Below are 21,750 nucleotides of genomic sequence, written 5' to 3' on the forward strand. Positions count from 1 at the left end.
ATATATATATATTTTTTTTTATCTTTAATAAGCATAAACACGTGTGTGGTACTGTCAATGTAGTACAACGTAGAACCTTACAAGTATAGACGATCTTTGTTCCCCAACGTCTTGACGTGTCGACTCTGGGTCGTTAGGGGAAGTTTCCTATCTTGAAATGTCTGTTTTGAAGCACGCCACATTGCATTATATTTTTGTATAATTTCAGTCGAAATCATGCACTTACGGCACTGTATCTGTAGATCGACATGCAGTGGAGAAGACACATTACTGGCCTTGCTTTTAGCTTTGTTTTCATTGTTTCATATTTCACGAATAAGGTGAGTGTTCGTGTAGTGTGGACAAGAATCGAATCGAATCGCAACTATCTCTGTTTATTTTCACAGCTGTCAAAGCTTTCAAAGACGGGGAGGCTCCATTTAAATTCCACGTAAACGTAACTGATTTCCTTAAAAATAGCCGTGTAACCTTTATTAACCGCTCATTCAACATGATTGAGAACTGCGGAAGATGAATGTGAAAACTTTTAACCCTGATATTTAATATGAGCAAACAGTAAAATGATCCACTGTAAGCCGAACTGGGGATGTAATCCTGCCAATGATGAATAATGAAGTTTGAGCTGCGATGCTCTCTATAATTTTGTTTTACGTAGGCAAATTCTGAATTTGAAGGATTTTGAATGGGGTTTGGTGTTATTTTCAGTACTACATAAGTTCAAAATGATGAGTACATATTTTGAAATATAAAATTTTCTTTTTCTGCGTCTGTTGTAGTTTGTTCTGTCTGTGTTAAAATTCACCTATCCCACATTATTTCAAGGGTAAGTGTGAAAACAAACATTTAATGAGCATTGAAAAGTCAAACAAGTTGTGTAAATTATCACATGTCATTGACAGGAAGTAAACAACTCCATAATAACATCAGAATACATTTATCCTTTTTTAAAATCATACATAACTTAAATGTAATATAATGCAAACTTCATAAATGACTAAAACACATTTTCCAGATGGCAGACATTTATAGGAGCCGTCCTGCTCCTCCTGTGTGGAAAGCTGGGATGGGTGGAAATGAGTCGCATCACCAGGTGCCTTACACACGCTTGGATTTACATTTTAACAAGTATACTGAAAGCTTCATTTGAAATGTTTCACTGTATTCCAGATCTGCTGCTCTCTCCTGGCTCCCAGGTTCGTTTCTCTTTGTGGGAAACATATATGCTGGTTCTAGGGCCTTATCACGCATTGTGAGTGATACTGCAACACCAAAGTGCAATCTACATGTGTGTTCTCTGCTTTATGTTCTGCTTTTTTCCTCTCTGCAGGACATTCCCTATTTCTTCACTCTTCAGAATTCTTCTCATGTTGTTGGTTATATAATCATCAAACTCCTCTACAGAGAGGTATGTGTGCCACACTCCCTTCACACTTCCTTTGTGCTCTCCTATTTTGATTCACTGGAACCAAAATAGCAGGAAATAGAGGATGCAGACCTGCTGCTGCTTCTTGGCCTTGATTAGCCATGCACCATGTATTTAACCACTCTGTAACATGTGCTTTTGTTTTCCAGCAGAATACACAATGGCTTAAATTTTCCGGGTATGTTTGTTTCTTTTTCTGTAGCACAGCTGCAGTAATTAATGTAGCAATGTACACAGAGGTAGCAGGAACTATGTTTCTTTCACATGTCAATGTCAAGTTTATCTGTATAGCATATTTTTACAGCCAAAGCCTCCAAAGTGCTTTACACAAACCATTAAAATATAGAATATAAAAACACAGGGACAACACACAATAGCGTGAGTCACATTTATTCAGACTCATACTTGGGATACTGACAAAGGTCTTAGCTGCATCTTCTTTCTTCTACAGCATATGCCTCATACTGCTCTCAGCCATCTGCCTTCCTCTGTGTGACCCTCAGGTAATGATAGTCCATTAAAAATTGCAAATTTCCAATTAAGAGTGCAACAGATTTTGTTAGACATTATTTTCCTGAATTGCAGTTTGACTACAGCAGTTACCTGTGGGCTGTCTGCCATCTGCTCAGTGTTGGTAAGTCTAACAAGCATATTATCTGTTGACAAATGTGTGAGTGTAAGTGTGATATATGTCAGAGTACTATAATAATAATAATACATTTATTTGTGGTCATCTTACAGGATAAAACACAAGAATAAAACAAATCAATAAATACACTCATAAATTAAAGGATGCATAAAAAGCAGTGTGAAATATTACATGTACTACATGTGAGTAGGCCAGTTTAAACAGGTGTGTTTTGAGTTTGGATTTGAACAGTTGTATTGAATCAGAGTTACGGAGGTCTGGGGGGAGGGAGTTCCAGAGATGAGGAGCAGAGCAGCTGAAAGCTCTGCTCCCCATGGGAACAAGGCGGGCTGGGGGGACGGTGAGGTGGATGGAGGAGGAGGATCTGAGGGAACGGACTGGTTTGGAGACATGGAGGAGATCAGAAAGGTAGGGAGGAGCGAGGTTATGGATGGCCTTGTAGGTGAACAGCAGGGTTTTGTAGTGGATGCGGTAGGTGACGGGGAGCCAATGGAGCTGCTGCAGGACAGGGGTGATGTGATGGGTGGATGCGGTTCTTGTGATGATCCGGGCTGATGCATTCTGAACCAATTGAAGTTTATGAAGTGTTTTTTGGTGAAGACCGAACAGAAGGGAGTTACAGTAGTATGGGGGTATTTTTTTTATCTTTAATCAAGAGTGTAATTGTTTGCTTTGAGAGCAAGATTTCTGGTTTTCATGCTCAAATATCATCCTGCTCACTCTGAAAACTCTGCTCTCACACTCAGAAAGTCCCCTCTTGCTTTCAAATATATTGTTCTTCCTTTCAAAACTCTGCGCTCAGACTTGGTCTCTTTCCCTCACACTCAGACTCATTCTCTGCTTTCTCAAAACTTCTGTTCTTGGATATTTTTCCCTCTCTCTTGGGTTGCTGAAAGAGCTGTTTGTCAAACCTCCTCCAGCCAACAGAGTACGAGCAAATAGTCCTCACCATCTTTAGGTTGCGCTTGTTTTACGAGACACAGTGACTCCACACTCTTAGCCCAGATTTTGGAATCTTCTATGAATATCTCATTTTCAGGTTCCTACAGAGTGTTTCAAGTTCACAACAAGTCTAGTAACCTGAGGTTAGTCAAAGCACATTTATAATCCATCATTGCATGCAGTTTCATATCCTCTAGAACCCAAATACTGAACTTTCAATATTAAAGATCTTGTGATTTTATTATCTAGTGATTTTGAGCAGCAGTGCATCAACTACTTGTTCAGGTAAGAATAAATCAAAATGGCTCTACTTTAAACAGAACTCAGCCTAATGGCAAATCTTTTTCCTAAATAAAATTAAGCATGTTGGTTATTAAAGAAGTATTTAGCCATTTAAATAAAGTTTTCTGCAACATATTGTAAATTAACAGATTTGTTGATATCTTAATTTGAGAACACCAATAAAACCCTAAAAAAATGGGTTTAAGTAAAATCAGTCTTAAAAAGCTCACATTATGCTAACTTACTGAATTTTTCATTATATTTTAAGAGTGAACTAGAGAAGATTTACACCCATTAATTGTCATAAACAAACTAAAGAGCAGTCAGCAAACTGAGTCTGGAGAATCAAGTAGGAATTCTGATGGAAGAAGCTAACAGCTAAGCTAAGCTAAGCTAGCTAAGCTAAGCTAACAGTTACTGAGACGGATGTGACAAGAAAGCTAATTCTATCTTGCCATCTAATAAATGATAAATTTTAAAAAAATTCCACAATGGTTCCTGTGAAAGCTAATAAAACAATTATTTTAACATGTTATTTTGCCTTTTTAATTCCTCTTTCACTACACACTCAACAAGAACATTTGTGTCACTCTGGCTTGTTGCAGCCATGGTGGCTTCCCAATATATCCTGCTTCTGATTAGCTGTGACTCACAATTCTGCAAATATAACCACAAAATACCAACTATAAGAAAGTAAAAATGAGTGGAAAGTCTAGAAAAGCACAAATGTTTACAAGGTTTGAAATGTTTGCATAGGCAATGGCAGTAAGCTAAGCTAAGCTAGTCCCAACAGAACCAGCTAATCAGCTGCAGGATAAGGCTAGTCCATGATGATTGGACTTTCAATATATAGTCAATATTTATAGCTTTGCTTTAACTGCTATGAAAATGTTTAGCTTTGAGTTTAGGTGGATGAAATTAGTATATTTGCACTTCTGTGAGTTGTTACCTAACAAAAAAATCCCATTCTCCAAACGGAGATGGAGGTGGTTTTTACCTGTATTGAAGAATTTATCAAAACAACTTTACTCAGTGCATCTGACAAGAAACTGGCATCTTCCCAGATTTGATCACAGATGTTCCCCAAAATCAAACTTAATTTCACGAGACAACCCTTTCATTTTCTTTTCATTCCAGTTGCTTCCATTGAATGTCCACAGCAGTTTTATTTTTTTTCTCCCCTCTTGCTAAATTTCTACTTTACAGTTAGTTTAACTATTATTTCTATCAACTTATAACGAAGCAAGCAATTAGCTGGGTAACTTGTAATGCCACCATTTGCAGACACTGAGTCCTAGTTTATCTACTTAAATCACAGAAAATATATCTGATTAAGAAAGATTGCTCTCCATTTGTTAAGCTAGTAAATAAATACCAGCTCACTGCTCATAAGTATTCCTCACAGCCATACTTCAGACAAAACAAGAAACAAAACTCCCAAAATATTACTCTTTAATCTATAAAATTGCTGACAGTCCCCAAAAGCTTAACTTCTCTAGTGGTATAAAGCCATTCATATGAGTTTTACAGCTTTTATTTTTCTACGCTCATCATCTAAATACAGCTTTTTTTTTCTTTTCTTTTTTTTTTAGTGTGTTTCTACTGGCCCTCGCTGCTCACCCAACAGGTACCATCAACCGTGTGCTTATATTATATGTTTGCTTTTATATAAGGTGTACAATGAAAATTTATATCTAAATCTTTCAACAGGAGACTTCATGGGTGCCTTGGAGTTCCCCTCTCTTCAGTCCCACACATTTTACTGTGGTTGCTGCGCCAGGTAAAACAATCTACAACAGGCTTAATGCGCCTGATACACAGTGTTGTGGGGTCTGTTACAGTTAATCTTATTTCTAGGGAAGTAACAATCGATCTCCATCAACATTGATTCAGTGATCAGTGAGCAAATAGCATCAAGCCAAAATGAAGATATCACTAATCATCAACATGTGGAATTGTTTCCACAACACATCAGATATAATTACTGAAATGATCTGATTACTCAGAATTACTTTATGGTAATGTAAATGGGCTGTGATAATCATGTTACATCAGCACATGATATTGTGGCAGAATATCATCAACTATCAAATTATTATCAATAGTTGCTATATATTCATATTTATATCACACTTAAAGCTTTCAGAACCTATTTTTAAACCAGCCTTTCGCATTGGCACAAAAAGTAGGTTAGGAACCTGAAAATTTGGTTCTCAACAGGCATGAAAAATCAGTGGTTCTCAGTCATAACCAATGACATCATCAGCGGGTAAAGTCTGGATTCACCTGAACGCCAGACGATACTGATTTTAAATAGTGTTAAAAAAAGAAAAAAAAGATAATGGCAATGCCAGATGAAAGGCGGATTTTTACTCGTGCGGCGTCTGCGTGCAGTCGGCTACAGCGTAGCTAATGCTGATGAGTTTGCGCTCGCACTCGAGCGTGTCACGTTGGTGTCATGTTGCAGTTTCTCCTCCTAACCTGAAGGTGGCAGCAGGGGTGGCATCGGCCGGTAAACTCACCAGGTTGGAGTTCTTTTGATGGTTCTCTTCAGTTTTGTAGGTTTCTTCTGTTTTAAAACAACAATGGCGTCTAGTATGGTTCAGTGTCTTTATTAGCTTGTGGAAGAAAACGAATAAACAATTCAATCAGCCTCTCATCAACTTGATCCACTGGTTGTTTTTAAAAACTGTGGCTACCACACAAATTCAGCGAGAAGTTCCAGATATCTGGCAACACGTGATCCCAAACTGACCCATCACAAGGGAGTACCTCTGTGTAACCGTCATGTTGAGCCTCTGGACCTACGCGGTGACGCAGATGGCGTGCAAATATAAATCCGCCTTATTGTTGATTAAAAAAGAAAAAAGAGGCAACGTCAAACCAGAATCAGTCAGCTTCAGGAAGTCAAGAAGGAAATTGCGAGTGGAAAAAAAAAGACTTAGAAGAAGTGGAGCTAGACATGATCTGATATGTCCACCGTTCCAGCTGCTGGACAGCCACCACAGCAGTTACTACCAAAGAAGTACCGTCTTCCACAGATGAAGATGGTAGGAGTACTGTTAAAAATAGAGTTCAGACCGGCTAATTTAGAACAATCAAACACCGGAATCATGATTTAAGAATAAAAGATGAACGCTGCTGCGTTATGCTGGCTGGCAAGCGATTCCATGGGAGATTTTTCTAAGCTTGTTTTGATATCCAAACAAGAAAATCACCTTGTCTGAATATATTGTTTTTGGCAACCTGTAGGTTATAATGTAATAAAGTCCTCCCACTTTGGTTCTGGTTTATCAGGTGTGAATGCAGGTCAGTTCGCCAGAAAGCTCCAGAGTGGAGACAATGCTAGAACCAGAACCCCATCTGTGTGAAAGCACCTACTGAGGCCTCAGATTCATGTCATCTGTTTTTATGAGGTTTAACCTCTTTGGTTGGATGAGGTGACGCTTCATGTTAAACTTTCTCTCCTCAGCGCTTTGCTGGGTTTTTTCTTACTGTTGGCGACGGTCAAGTTAAAACGTGGGTTGTCTCTTGTGCACCTTGAGGTGTGGGTGTTCATGTCTAAGGTAAGTTGTGTTTTTTCTTTTTGTATTAACATATGTTGTCATGTTCAACACAGACAAAACTAACTGCTTAATTCTAATTACTTGGATGCTGCGTTGTCAGGTTACTGCCATGTTCCTCTCCCCGTTTATTTTCCACATGGACTTTAACACCCGGTCTCTTTCTTGGTAAGCTTGACTTCACTCTTCACACTAATCTTTTGGATTATTTCAGAAAAACTCATGTTGCCATGTTGTCATTTGAGTCTCCCAGTTATATTTTTTGTAGTTTACATGTAATTTAACCAGTTTTTATCTAACTTTTGTTTTTTTGTGAATTTAGCCACTATGAACTCTCAGAATACATTTAATGTTTAATAAAGTTGTTTTTGTTGATTACAGTGTGGTCATCAGTCATGTCGGAGAGGCCCTGCTCGTCTATTCAGACAGAGACTCTCATCTCTGACAACAAAATTTCAGATGAAATTATTTTTTACATTATTGTGAATCCTTTGCTCTTTGATAAGCTGCTGACCAAATAAAACCTTTGTTTGCATGTTTTCTTTAATTTTTTCTCTCATCTCAGAGGGCTGATGTAACTTTTCTCAGTGTACCAGGGTTGATTTTTAGGTTCATGAGTTTCCAACTCTATAAACATGTCTTAAACGTTTTATTACTCAAACACAGTGTCTAGAAAAAGCACAAAGAAGTGAAAAGATGGTGTTAAAGTGAATGACATGCCCCCGGCTGACCTGCATTCTTTATAAGGTCACTGTATCCACCCTCCTCCACCCTGTGCAGGCTGAACAGCAACAAGCCTGTTCTTCATGTTAATAGTCCAAACTTAGAGGAATGTTTTTAGATCGGCTTCTGGGTTGGCTTTGGGGAGAATAAAGCATTTAACGGCTGTCGTCTTCGTAAACGTGACTGAGGGTTCTTCTCTTCCTTGATGTAACCTAGACGACAAAGGACAAAGGAGGTGCTGACTTCATGCATGCAAAATTATTTCATAACTTAGGATGACTTAAATCAACCTGATCTTCTGAAGCTACAAAACTATGGACTTAAATAAAAAAATGAAAGGAAGGAGGATTAAATGACCTCTCTCAATGCAGGTTTGTGTTGATGGGAATCCAACTTCCCAGAAGTTTTCTGGAGTACAGGGAGGAATATACAGAAAACGATGCCTTGAACAAGCAGACAGCTTCTTCTGTTTTTCTTCCTCTGGCAGATGAGCGTAATACTGCAGAACACAAAGATTTCATCAGGATGGGAGTAGAAAACATGTCTTGCATGCTTTACACTCCAGATACTCACTACATCACACTCCTTGCAGGTGGTGCCCTTTAGTTTTCTTCTCTCATCTTTCTTGCGAATTACCGCCACATGTGCAAATGTTGGCCTCCTAATAAAAAAAAAAAAAGAAGAGGACTGTTATGATCTTTTACTTGCTGCAGGTCAAATGTTATAAAACAAGAATTGAAAAGATTTGAAGGAAATGGAAAAAGATGCTGATAAACGGCTCTGACCCAGCTTTGTGTTGGCGTGGGCTGTTGTCTGGAGCATCTTGTTCTAATTTGGAAAAATAACAAATTCAGCAGCAAAATACAACATCAGTGTATACCTACAAGCCAGATAATGCTACCTCTTATCTAAAAGCTTACTATAGTCATCACCTTCCTCTTCTTCTTCTTCTTCTTTCTCCTCTTCTGTATTTTCATCTTCACCACAATGCTGACTTGAGTCTAAGTGTGAAGCGTTGTAAGACTTGTACTCCCCACAAGCTGTTGTGTCAAACAACATGTCCAAACTGTCATTTGCTTTCTTGCCTAGTCCTTAAAAACAGAAAAGAAAGAACAGAAATAAGAAACTATATAATCACAAAACATTTTATGAATAAGTTTCTGATTTGCTGAAGTTCAGATCAAGTTTGAGCCAATGTTTCCAGAGTTGTGCATGACTTTTTTTTTTTTAATTAAATATACCGACTTACCACCCACTTTATTAGGTATAACATAAATTGCAATTTAAAACATATCTAATCAGCCAATCACATGGCAGCAACTCAATACATTTACTTATGTAGACATGTTCAAATTTTATTTGTAGAGCACTTTTCATGCACAAAGCAACATAAAATGCTTTACATAACAAAAACAAATTATGCATATAAAAAAAACATTTAAAAGCCTTCACACACCAAAGTATATAACAGGAAATGAAAACACACCTCATAGTAGTCTCTTTCACACACAATCACACACACGCACTCACACATATACAAACAAAGCGCATATACAATCCCCCACCCGCCCATACTCCATTCTGTATGAACATGAACTCCCATCCCCTAGGTACTGTCTCTTAACTGAATGTAAGTATAAAAATATTAAAGGAATGAAAACATCTGGCTTAATGCTGCTGTAAGGAAACGATATCTTGGGGATCCAGTCACACCGGAAACCAGGCCACCCATAAACAGAGGATGCCACCACAGGAACCAGCCAGGACAGGACAGGCCGGGGTCCACACCACAGCCACAGGGCTGCAGTGCAGGACCCCCAGCCACCCAGACAAGGACAGCCCCATGGTAAGACCGAGCAGGCAGAGCTACCAGTGTGGAGGATCACCAGGAGGAAAACACTGGAGTTGAAAAGTAAAAACAAGATTAAATAAACTTATAAACAATAAGAACTGATAAGAGCAACAAGAATAAAAATACAGATAAGGAAGTTCAGGAAAAATAAAAAGGAGAGCCACATAAATTGGTAATATTTAAAATAAATAGAAAAATATATGATTAAATAAGTGAAAATCTAAACAAAATCAAATAAAATTCAGCTATAAGCTGAAAGAGAGGTCTTGAACCTATTTTTAAAAACATCAACAGTCTCTGCAGCCTTGAGGTTCTCTGGCAGGCTGTTCCTCAGTCAAGACCCGTAGTGGTGGACCGAGGCTTCACCGTAAGTTTTGGTTCTGACTTTGGGAATAACCTAGAGGCCGGTACCAGAGGATGTCAGGGTCCACGAGGATTCATAATTTTCAGGCAGGTTTGATAAATAAGAGGGCTCAAAACCATTAAGACATTTATAAACCACTAAAAGAACCTTAAAACCAATCCTTTAATGCACAGGGAGCCAATGCAGCGGTTTTAAAACCGGTGTGATGTGTTCTCTGGTCCTTGTTAGAACACTGAATTCTGGAGCAATTGTAGAGATAGACTTTTTGGGAAAACCAGAGAGGAGGGCATTGCCGTGATCTAATCTACAAGAAATAAAAGCATGCATCAGCACCTCGGTGCTGGCAAGAGAGAGAAAAGGGCGGACTCTGGCGATGTTTTTATGATAAAATCCTGCCTTTGTAACATTTCTGATGTGTGGAATAAAATCCAGCTCAGTCAAAAAGGACACCCAGATTTCTCACACACTGAGAATAGGAGGCATGCCACTGATTTTTCACACATTTTCACAGCATAGCTGTGAAAATCAACGGCGTGCCTCCTAATGATGTTCCCAGTGACAACATGTACAGATTAAACGAGAAGTGGGCCTTGAATTGATGCTTGGGGAACCCCACATAGGACTTCATGGGTCTTTGAGGAACATGTATCCATATTTAGATGAAACTGTCGATCTGTGAGATAAACCAATTAAGAGTAAAACCAATTAGGAATAGTATTAGTAATTAAACAAACTTCTGAGTTTGTTTAAAAAAATCTGATGATCTACTGTATCGAAGGCGGCGCTTAGATCCAGTAGAACCAGAACTGAAAGTTTCTGTGCATCAAAGTAACTGAAATCATCAGGAATCTTTAAAAGGACCGTCTCGATTCTGTGGTTTATCCTAAAAACAGGGATCTGTTTGCTAATTAATTCCAGGCTTTCATCCAAAAGTGCTGAGGAAGCCATTTCAAGCCTTCTCTTGTTTTTGGGTTAAAACCATTATTTACTAAAACCGCAGCATTAAAACCCACAGTTAAAAATAGCGTGGCTGTACAGTTCAGCTTTAAAAAAAGACTTAAAACAGGTAAAACAAATAAAACCAGTAAAACTGGTCGAAAGTCTGGCAGAGCGTCTCATACAGTGTGGCGGGTGTAGCTCCACGTTTCAGCACGTCTCACATTTCCACTCACATGAGGCATATTATGATGCAACAGGAATCTTTGGGGAACCACTGAAGTTCAAACTGAGCATCAGGATGAGGACGAAAGGGGATTTAAGTGACTTTGAACATGGCAACAGCAACTCAGATAATCACTGGTTCCAACTGAGGTATGTAGAATAGCATCTCTGAACACACAACACGTTCAACCTTGAAGCAGACGGGCTACAGCAGCAGAAGACCAGACCAGGTGCCTGCTGTCAGCTAAGAGCAGGAAAGTGAGGCTACAATTCACACAGACTCACCAAAACTGGAATATAGAGGCAATGAAGGAAAAATAAAATAGTAAAAATTGGTGAATCATTGCTAATAGATGCAACAGTTCTTCAACTTTGCATTTAAAAGCGAAGTTCACGGTTTAGGAAATAACATTAGCTAGCTTAACAGCTGATATTAGGTCATGTTAGCCTTCCTGTGTGGAGTACATGACTCACAAGGAGGCTGCCAAGAAGATGTGATCCACATCAACTGATTGTGGTCGAACTGCAGATGAGGGAAATGAAAGTATCTGAATATAACTAAGAGTGAAGTTTTGGGTTTTTTTCTAGTTTGATGGTAGTCTTAATGTGTTTGCTGTGTTTTAATGTGAGCTTTTAAGCTAAGTACAGTATGCACTCTCACAGGAATTATGAGCTTCAAGGTTTCAAGGACCGGTTGTTCTGATTTTGGTTACTGGATTGGATCAAATTTTGAAAATGGGTTGTTCAAAAGGGTAAGAAGGATTCTGAAATCTGACTGGATTTTGTAATCCATTCCTAGTTGTGATCTGGGTAAAGCCTTCAGTTTGTGTTGTTCAAAACCTTTGAGTAGGATTTGGTTTATCCTAATCCCAACAGGGGGTTTGATTTCAAGGCGGATTTCAGGAAGAAAATGTAAATAATAATATCTTTTTAACCAGTGCATATGCTTATATTTATATGCTGCACTTGACTTATTTAACTTTTCCAGTGATAAAGTAGATAAAGTAGGCATAGACTACCTATTAAGCCTTTCAGCAAAGTACAGCAGAAATAAAATCCTGTCCCCATGAAATAAACCCCCAAACAAATTTCAGTAACAAACATAAATGAAATAATCTACTTTCCTGTCATTCATCACTGCATAATCAGAGAAGAACCTGTCAAAAATCATTTTTAACAGTTGCATCCATTACTACAAGTCCAGTCAGTCCCTCATTCTGACAGAAGGCCAGAGGTTGGTCTGGTTTCTCAACATGGGGCTCAGGTGCATAGTTAACATTGTCACAGAGACAGACATTAAGCCTTTGTTATCTAAGACACTTCCAAAATTACCACAATGTAGTTGTTGATGAATTTGTTTTATATTTGTTGTGGCTCAGATGAGATGTCATAAAATTATAAAAAAGAAGTGGATGTTTATGATTTCTGTGTGTTGTCTCAAAATGAAAAACACTTAAAATGACCCCATACTGGCTCGTCTACCTGTTGTTCTTTCCATAGCTGGTAGCCCACATTGTTTTAAGCTCTGGTAATCCGGATTTAGTCATTTTGAAAACTGTGATTCTGGATCAGACTGATCCAATCCAATGCTGCTTTGAACAACTGGGATAAAAGTAAGATGGATTACGTAATCCTACATCATGAAAAATGGGATTTCCAAATCCGGAGAGCTTTTATCCATTTTAAATCTTTTGAATAACTGGCCCCAAGGGTTATTGAGTGAATTTTGTTTCTGCACTACTAATCTTTAAAAAGGATCATCCCTAGAAAAGTAAAGTCATGCCCCCTTCAAAACAGCTGCTATGAACAGAGCTGTAAACCCATGGTGGATAAGGGGACTCTTGTACTACCCAGACATTTTATTTAGAGCTATTAATAAGTTTTAAAAGATGTGTTGCGTTCACCAGATTTCATGCCTCCTCCACGCTGAAGCATGCTGTGGCTGACCCATGTGCAGTCGGTGTCCGCCAGGTCTCCATGATGCTGCTGTTCTTCCATTTCCTACGATGCAGATACAACCACATGTGGACAGCATTCAGTCAGTTGTTAAGCATCATTGTACAGTTGAAATAAAGCTTTTGAAACCCAGGGATATAAACAGCCTTGCAGGTCATGTGACTATACCTCATCTCTCTGCTCACTGTCGTACATAGACAGAGCGAGGGTGGGGTCAACGCTCCACATTGGCTCCACAGCGTTCCTCCTCTCAGCTGTGGAGGAAATGGTCACATTCAGCTGTATACACAGCTCATTACATGCTGGATGTTGCAGAGAACTCACAGTGTTTTGCCTCAGCTTGGTCGTGTGGAGCATTCAGATCCTGCAGAGTTCTTCTCTTCCCATCTCCATCCCCTTTCATTTTACTGTGTGGCTTCTTGAAAGCAGGACTTATAGATGAAACATTTAGCTTTAGGCTGGAAGGCCCCATTTGTGCTGACTGATCCTGTCAAAGATTAATATTATCATTATTTAGTTTTTTAAAAACAAGTTACTTGTCACTCTTCGAGAAAAGCAGGGATAAGTGTGCTTACTTTCCTGTCCAGCTGCTCCTTCTTTAAGCTTTGGCTTTCATTGATAAGTTCAGGTTGAATGCTTTTGTCTTTCTTATGTCTGTCCACTACTTTGCTGCCTCCCGGCATTTCCGGATCACTTTCCTCTTTCCTCCGCTTCGCCTTACAGCTTGAGCCATCTGAAAATCGCTTGACAAGTGGGAGCAGGGACGGAGACCTGTCCGCCATCGAGCCTGGACTGTGTTTCAGTGTGGATGAGGAGGAAGAGCAGCAGTAAGGCCTTCAGGTGGGGGAATAAACGCGGTTATGGCATTGGGATTTTTTGGCAATACGACAGGTGAACTTGTATAGACTGGAGCCATTTTTACCTTAAAGAGATGCCTGGCGAAGTTACCTTGAGGGGACTTATTGTGATACTTTGCTGATTTACAGCCAGGTCCTTTTTCTGAGAAGACAGTGGATGAAGCAAAGGAAGGACAACACTAAAATTAAAGCTGCAAGCAGCGTTGGAGGCCCTCGCACCTCTGGCGCCGCTTCGGCCTATTGCACCGCCCCATCGGCCAAGAGCCTCCCTCCAGCAACACAGCCTCTCTTGCCCACAGCCATATACCCATTCTTCCAGAGTTTATCTCCATCAAGAGGTGATTTTCCTCATCAGAAGATCAACTTGCACGTCAGCCTGTCCAGTGATGACATCTGAAGCATTTCATGACCTTGTTTCTTACAAACTGTGTTGAATTCCCACAATCTGGAGCATGATTTCATCAAGAGGAAAATTCCACGTGGCCACTAGGTGGTGGTAAAGTTGTTTTAATGTACGACCATGTTCAGATTGGAACTCTAATGAGAACAGGAAAATATTAGCTCAATTGGTCAACTGACAGCAGGGTTAGTGCCACTTCCTTAATAATGGCGAATGATTTAAACCATCACAGGAAGCCATTTTAATCATGATGCTGTAAGAAGTCAGTCATATTTTCAACCATGAGTTCATGAAGGATGATATTAATGAGTTAGAATTAGTTATACAGAGGATAAAGGGTTAAAATGGTGGGACTTCCTTTTCCCAGGGCTATGGTGTTGAGAACATCAGGACATGAAGTGGCTTTTTTGTTTGTCCTGGCATGTTATATAAATATGCCACATTTTACTATGTCGTTCAAAGCAGTGGGTGGAGCTGATAGACTAAATATTGATAGGGGGCGCTATAGAGCCATATTACCAGCATATGTGTATTTGAATCAGTTCCAGGCCTGACCACTGTCCTCCCTGCCAAGTTTGGTGGAGATCAGGAGTACATTGGGTCAGTTACAAGTACTTCCTGTTTCATGGCGGTGGACGCCATTTGCCATGTTTTGCTTGAGGAAGGAACTTGAGGTTTTTTTTCTCTTATATCATGAAAGGGTTTGACCTGATCTGAAGCACTGTAGAGTGTGTGAGGTTAATCCCTGACGAGAGGGACCCTGCTGCAGGAAAAAGGCACTTCCTGTTTCAAGTGGGCGGGGCTTAGGCCAAGACCAGAAGTAATTACATATATCTGTTAAGAAGCAGACTCTGATTAATCAGTGCAAGTGTGATGCTGATTGGATGAAAATTGAGGGATTTAAACGCAATAATGATGTCATGGCGTTTTATCCAACCTTGTCATGGCGCCACGGTCTCGCCATGCAGCGCTGAGCAATGTCCAGATGACAACATCGGGACTTGTAGATGTGGTCGGCATGGAAGTGAAGAGAAATATATGCAGTTTGATACAGAATGAGTGTTGTATTGCAGAAATAATAGATTCCGTGCTTGTTGGCGAAACATCAAAACTTGATGAGGCGCCGCCGCTGAACGCCACCTCCTATTAGAAAATTTTCAATAACTTTTGACCACGCATGCCTCTGGAGTGTTCAGACTGAGTTTGAGGTAAATACGATAAAATCTGTAGGAGGAGTTCGTTCAAATGCAAGGCAAAGAAACATGCAAAAATGACCCCAAAAATGACACTTTTTTCAAAATGGCTGACTTCCTGTTGAAGTTATCATATAGGTCCAAGAGGCTTTTTTGTACATCCTTCCAAGTTCTATCAATATACTGGATTTCAGCCATATCAGTCAATGTAGTGGGCAGATATGATCAATTAAATATTTGTAGGTGGCGCTATAGAGCCATATTGCAATTTTTCAAACATATGTCAATGTGGCTGAGTTCTCGGCTGGTCCGCGCTCCTCCCTGCCAGGTTTGGTGTAGATCAGCAGTACAATGGGTCAGTTACAAGTACTTCCTGTTTGATGGCGTCGGACCGCTATTCGCCATGGTTACGTTTGGCGAAGGAGCTTGAGATTTTTATTGTGGTATCATGAAAGGGTTTGACCTGTTGTGAAGTACTTTCAAGTGTGCACGTTTTATTCCTGAGGAGATGGACCCCTGCGTCTGAAAAAAAGCACTTCCTGTTGGAAGTGGGCGGGGCTTAGGGCTAGACCGGAATTGGTGATATGAATCTGTTCAGGGCCGGACCCTGATTAATCCCTGCAAGTCTGATGGGGATTGGATCAGAATTGAGGGATTTATAGTGATTTATGATGTCATGGCGTCTTATCAAAGTTCGCCATGGCGCCACGGTCTCGCCCTGCAGCATAGAGCAACAGTTTTCACTGGTTATCATCACCAACTTGTTTTCTGCTGTCTGACCCAGTTTGGACCTGGTTGTGTTCAAAACGTCAGATAAGAGGGTCTCCAAGTAAAAACCATGACTTACTGTCGCCAGGAGGCGTGGCCAATTCATAACCCAAATATTGATATGTAGATTTGTTCAGGATGGGACTGGCATCATACATGGCCATTTTGGTTCAGATACATTGTTTTATGTGGAAGCTATATCACTTTCGTTCTTCACGGCGACACATCAAAATTTGAGGCCCCACCCCCTCCATGCCCTTTCTCCTATTAGAAAACTTTCAATAACTTTTAAAGACACATGCCTTCTGGACATCCTGAGCTATTTTGGTAGCGGTACGATAAAATCTCTAGGAGGAGATAGATTTTGAAAATGTCAGTAAAACGCCAAAATGGCGACTTTGACCCAAAATGGCCGACTTCCTGTTGGTTTTAGGCTGTTGCTCCAAGAGGATTTTTTGTTCGCCCGAACATTTAGAATATTTGTAGCAATTTTCATAAAGATTGATGACGTGCAGTGGCGGGGCATCGTAAATAGGTGGCGCTCTCATTCAATTTTGCCCGAACAGTCCCAAGCACCCCAAAATATCAAATTTTTCACATTCCTTTGGGGGGGTACACAAAAATAGGCGCGTTTTCGTGCATGTTCAGGTCCCCAAAAATGCCTCCAATGTTTAAGAAGAAGAAGAAGAAGAAGAAGAAGAATAAGGAAGAAACGGAGCAATTACAATAGGCCTTCGCACCGCCTTCGGTGCTCGGGCCTAATGATGCATTTAGTACTAATATTTAGTGCTTTACCTACCATTGGAGGCTTTTCAAGTATTTCAAAAGCACAAGTTTCTGCAACCACCCCCTCCATGTTCTCATCTCCATCTAGAACGAGACAAAGACCTGATCAACTGCGGCAAAACATATGTGGTTCATCTTCAAAACAAGTTCTGATCTTTAATTGTTTTATTGATAAATTTCTAAGCAAAAGCAAAATGTTCTTATTCTCTGTCTCATTTTTGTTGAGATGAACCAGGATAAAGTCATACTTGAGATTTGAGATGCATCCAGTTCACAAGTGTTGGCTACAAGCACTTCACTTTTCCCAGGATTCTTTGTGGCTCCAGAAGGGTCTTTGTTTAACTCTTAAAATAAAAGCACTGAGGTTAGAACATCTCTTCCTTCAGACAGGTGCGAAAGGAGGAAGATGCTTCATAGAGGACTGACCTTGGAAGAGAGAGTTGTTAGACCGCTGCAGAGGCGTCTCTGCGTAGCGAACGTGCTTCGTTTTCTCATTATGTTTCCGTTTCTTTAGTTTGTTCGCCACAGGCAGTGGGCTCGGCAGGATCGGAGAGTCTGGGATGACGCCCTCTTCCTGCTCCGGGGATGAGGCCTCCTTTGGCTCTGAACTGATACTAAAAAACATCTGCAATGTGTAACTGGGAACTGAAACTTCACTGTACCTTTGAATTCCTGTGTAGAAGACCACAAACTGAAAAGCAGAGCCAAAGCGGCCTCTTTACAGAGCGGGGTGTATTAAGAGTTGGGTTCTAAAATAGAGTTTATTTAAAATAAAACAGAAGTGAAAATAAAACGATGCTCCGGCTACGAAAGCCACTGATAAAATACAGAAAACCTCACATTTATCAAATAGTTTTAAGAGATTACCAAGATGCTTTTAACTTCTGCAGTTCATCTCGAAGCTTTTTGTTTTCCTCCTCCAGGTTGTTCCTCTGAGACTCTGCAGCAGATGACAAAAACACACATCACAATGAGTAACAGCATAGTGTTGCTCTTTATTTAATATTAAGGAGGAGGTTGAGCTCTGGTTAATCCTTGTGGGTGCCTTCAATTTCCTACTCTTTCAGATCAGTGGATGACAAGAAGTCCTCTCCCAAAACCCACTGTAAGAACATTAAAGTTTTATTTCCACTTTTTTCTTTGTTCAAATCAGCTTCAATCCTAATGAAAACTACAGAAGATGTAAATATGTATACCAATGAAAAACCTTTCCACCACATTGAAGGGAGACATTTTTTTTTTTTTTTAATCTGGCAACCTGTTTTAGCTCCCTTACCATTTGAAACTGCAGATTTACTAAAGAGGGGAGGTTTAGTCTCTGGTATAAGTCCCATCTCATAATAACCATCAGATTGCTTACGTGTTTCTTTTTTTTAAGCATTTAAGTCAAACAGGCTTAAAAATGTACATTAAGTGTTTTGTGTTGTTTAGTTGGTCTTTGCTGATATTTTTTTGAAATTCAAATATAAAAGAAAAAAAAAACAAAAAACACACACACACTCAAAATGTGTTATTTTCCATAAAATATATGTTTGGGAGCTAGGGGATTTTCTTTTTCTAATCAGTCTTAAATGTTCTAAAAATTTGTATAAATGTTGATTTTTATCTTTCAATAGAATTCCCGTCATCTTAACTTAACAGGTATTATTAAAAAAAAATATTTTATGTGCTTTTTTTAATAAAAGAAGTGACATCATGTGATCAAAATGACATTTAAAAGGTTTAAAAATAATGAATGTTATATATTTGGTATTTTTGATTAAGGTTGAAGTTGACTGATCGATCTAAGCAAAAGACAAAGTGGAGAAGAAAATTAATCTGAAATGGTTTTATAGAAGCTTTATGAGAGGACTTTTTCTAATGACTCAAAAAGGGTGTAAATTTGTCACCAAAAAAATTTAACAACAAAAAAAGGGAATTTCAAGTTTTTCAAGAGAACTACTTTCTTTACAAAAATAATTATCCCAAGTGGAGTAACACAACTGGAATGATGGTCAGAAATGAGGGGAAAATGGACAAAAAAAAGGGCCTAATGAAAAAAACTCACTGAGTTTGGTGATAAGCTGCAGATTGTGATCCTGACTGCTTTTCAGGTTCTTCTCTAAGACCGAGCATCGGTCACACTCTTCAGCTCGGAGCCTGAAAAAATTAGGGAAAGGGAGAATTGTACATTTTAATAAAATTTTGCACCTGCTTATTGGCAGGAAACATGGCTCCCACAACAGAGATGTTCACTGAAAAAATAAAAATGATCATAAAACTACTTTCAGATGGTAGTTTGGCTTAAAATGTGGCAAAATGTTGGTTGTTTTCAGTCAGCTGTGTCTACAATTGGAGTGGGTAAACAACGTGGGAAGGATGGAAAAGAGAAACAATAAAAACATTACTCTGAAAATGGACAACAAAAGAAATGAAAACCAACTGGACGTCAATAACTAAGTGTGAAAAACTGGCTGAAGGCAATGGGATTTAAAGCCATCATTAACACCCACACTTAAGAAAACAAGGTTAATGTGGGCTAAGGAAAGACGTACATGCTAAACACAATAATCAGTGATGAAGTCACAAATCTTCATCAGACAAAGAGATAATGCCCAAATTGTGTTCAGTTCAATGCTGGTGAGACATATTAGGATGATAGATGATAGAAAAAAACGCCTGATAAAATAAACAACTCTTTTTCTGTGCACATACTCTTTTTAAAACATGCACCTCAAACCCACACAGTCCCAAGTTTCTGTTTTTAAGCAAAACAAATGATCTGATTTCAAAGAAGAAATGTTACCGCTCCTCCAGGAGACTGATGGTGTCCTGCAGGGTTTTGTTTTGCTCCTTCAGGTGCTGATTACGATTGTAAAACACCTCCAGCCTCTGTGCATCTCTGTAATGAACAGCTCAGTTTTAACAGGCAAACCTAAAAACGCAAGCGCTCCCCTGGTCCATAAAAACACAGAAATGTGGTCTACTCACAGACAGCGGTCTTTTTTTAACTTGCTCACTTTTGCTTCCAATTCTAAAAATAGAAGAAAAAAACGCAACATTTACATGCTTAATATTGGAGCCATGATTTGATCACACTTTTTTATGACACAGCTTGGATGAGTTACCTTCAAGTGCATTTTGGTGGCATTCTCCAAGTTGCCTCCATAGGTTTTCAAAGGGATCAGCTGGTTTGATTGTCCCACTACTGTCTCCTGAGCTTGTCATCATCCATTTACTTCTGATTATGTCAACAAATAACAGCCCACCAACATTAACACAACCCGAACAGAAAACACCTTTCCATGCCATTTATGCGCGAGCTGGATTCTCAAATATCGGTACCCAGCTGTTAAACTTCCACTGTGACCATGAACATAATTTAGTATGTTAGAGTAGTTAATAAATGCTTTATTCATATTAAAATATAAACTGATTTTAGTGATAGCATCAGTACTCTGTGCATGTCTATAAACCAACCGCTGTAAACTACGTAAAACAGCGAAAGCAACGACTAAACAAAGAGCTTAGTACAAATACTTACAGTGTGTGGTCCAACGGAGTTTACAATTTGATTACGGATAAATGGTAATAGCAAAATAGACTTTTCTGTGCTATTTTAATCTCAAAACATCTAAATTCGCGCGACAAACTGCATGCCGGGAAGATTGCTTCTTCTTCTACTGAAAAATACAAGTAGATCGGTGGCGTTGGCGCCACCCGGTGTTCAACAGGGTCAAGCAACAAATACCCAGATATTTACATTTTTTATGCTTCTAACGCTAAGAATTGAGACATATATATTTATCTACTTTATTACAATGTTACATTAAAACACAAATGCATTTGTTTATTTTTCTTTCATACGATTTTTTTTTGTTTTTCTACACTCACTTGAGTATTGAACTTCATATCAATATTACTTTAATATATAAAGAAAAACAGTTGACTTCTAAAATATATATACATATAAAAAAAATTCCATTATAATAAATACCCTATTATAACATAGCAAACAAGCACTTGTACTGATTTAGCAAGTGTGTGCATTTTTTCCATTAATAGAATTTTCCTTTTAGAAAATTTTATATTGTAAATATAAAACATTTCTACATTGCTGCACTTTTTAAAATCCTAATACTTATTTCACAACTACTATAAATACAACTCATAATTTTGCTGTTTTCTTTTTTTTTCCCTTTTGTTTTTATATTTTGCTATTATTTAAAAAAATCTCTCAATACCTCAGCTTAAACAAAATCACACCACGTTATTGACTGTGTGAAATCTGTTACTTAATCCAGTAAAATCCCATGTAAGCGACATAATTGATCTGTCCTTCGCTTTTTATTCCTTCGATACATTCTCCATGCCCTCTTGTTTGTGACCACAATTATCACAAAATGACAAACAGTGATTTACATTATATTTGTATTTATTTTTGGTCTTTTAGAGTACAAAACAGGAACCAAAATCACAAAAATAACATTTACAAAAACAGATTATTTAACTGAGGTGACCGAGGCAACATAGAAAAAGCATGTCTGAAACAGTGATACTGGTGGATTAGTCTTGAGGTAAGACAGCGAGCAATGTCAAAAGGTAAAACATCTTAAACTGGTTTAGATTTTAGTGCCTTCATTCAGTAGTGCTAATCACAATCTGGGTTGAACGATATCACGTTGAAGCGGTGATCTAACGGTGTAGTGCGTCAAAGCTACCCAACAACAAACTGACAAGGGTGACGTGTTAATCCTAAGCATGTCGCACTGTATGGCACCATTTTATATGGTTTCTACTTTAAGACACTTTCTCTCTCTCTCTCTCTCTCTCTCTCTCACACACACACACA

General features: G+C 38.9%; 2 protein-coding genes across 7 annotated transcripts; one reads left to right on the plus strand and one right to left on the minus strand.

Moving 5' to 3' along the window:
• The first annotated feature begins 116 nt into the window (after nucleotides 1-116).
• Nucleotides 117-7,394, plus strand: LOC121629303 (transmembrane protein 241). Of its 3 annotated transcripts, none has more exons than XM_041968972.1 (15): nucleotides 117-320; nucleotides 777-823; nucleotides 1,013-1,090; nucleotides 1,168-1,249; nucleotides 1,328-1,405; nucleotides 1,573-1,601; nucleotides 1,875-1,926; nucleotides 2,009-2,057; nucleotides 3,112-3,157; nucleotides 3,264-3,299; nucleotides 4,889-4,923; nucleotides 5,007-5,076; nucleotides 6,769-6,862; nucleotides 6,963-7,027; nucleotides 7,241-7,394. In XM_041968972.1, exons 1-15 carry the CDS (start codon nucleotides 249-251, stop codon nucleotides 7,302-7,304), a joined length of 897 nt encoding a protein of 298 aa, XP_041824906.1. In that variant the 5' UTR covers nucleotides 117-248; the 3' UTR covers nucleotides 7,305-7,394. The 3 variants fall into 3 exon arrangements, with proteins under 3 accessions (XP_041824906.1, XP_041824907.1, XP_041824909.1); XM_041968973.1 differs by having other exon boundaries at nucleotides 1,576-1,601; XM_041968975.1 differs by lacking the exon at nucleotides 777-823.
• rbbp8 (retinoblastoma binding protein 8) lies at nucleotides 7,240-20,614 on the minus strand. 4 transcript variants are annotated; one of them, XM_041968969.1, is made up of 19 exons: nucleotides 20,443-20,614; nucleotides 20,027-20,139; nucleotides 19,890-19,932; nucleotides 19,705-19,800; nucleotides 18,967-19,058; nucleotides 17,787-17,859; nucleotides 17,346-17,533; nucleotides 17,168-17,263; nucleotides 16,933-17,003; nucleotides 13,838-13,914; nucleotides 13,491-13,749; nucleotides 13,240-13,402; nucleotides 13,084-13,169; nucleotides 12,864-12,960; nucleotides 8,503-8,667; nucleotides 8,368-8,410; nucleotides 8,156-8,243; nucleotides 7,940-8,081; nucleotides 7,240-7,794 (listed from the first exon to the last, which is right to left on the minus strand). In XM_041968969.1, the coding sequence occupies exons 2-19, from the start codon at nucleotides 20,127-20,129 to the stop codon at nucleotides 7,697-7,699; spliced, it is 1,980 nt and encodes a 659-aa protein (XP_041824903.1). In that variant the 5' UTR covers nucleotides 20,130-20,139; nucleotides 20,443-20,614; the 3' UTR covers nucleotides 7,240-7,696. The 4 variants fall into 4 exon arrangements, with proteins under 4 accessions (XP_041824903.1, XP_041824905.1, XP_041824902.1 ...); XM_041968971.1 differs by having other exon boundaries at nucleotides 8,503-8,673; nucleotides 13,491-13,707; nucleotides 20,443-20,612; XM_041968968.1 differs by having other exon boundaries at nucleotides 8,503-8,673; nucleotides 20,443-20,610.
• Nucleotides 20,615-21,750: the final 1,136 nt, after the last annotated feature.

The sequence above is a fragment of the Melanotaenia boesemani genome, chromosome 18, assembly GCF_017639745.1.
Source record: "Melanotaenia boesemani isolate fMelBoe1 chromosome 18, fMelBoe1.pri, whole genome shotgun sequence".
In the NCBI taxonomy this organism is placed as follows: Eukaryota; Metazoa; Chordata; class Actinopteri; order Atheriniformes; family Melanotaeniidae; genus Melanotaenia; species Melanotaenia boesemani.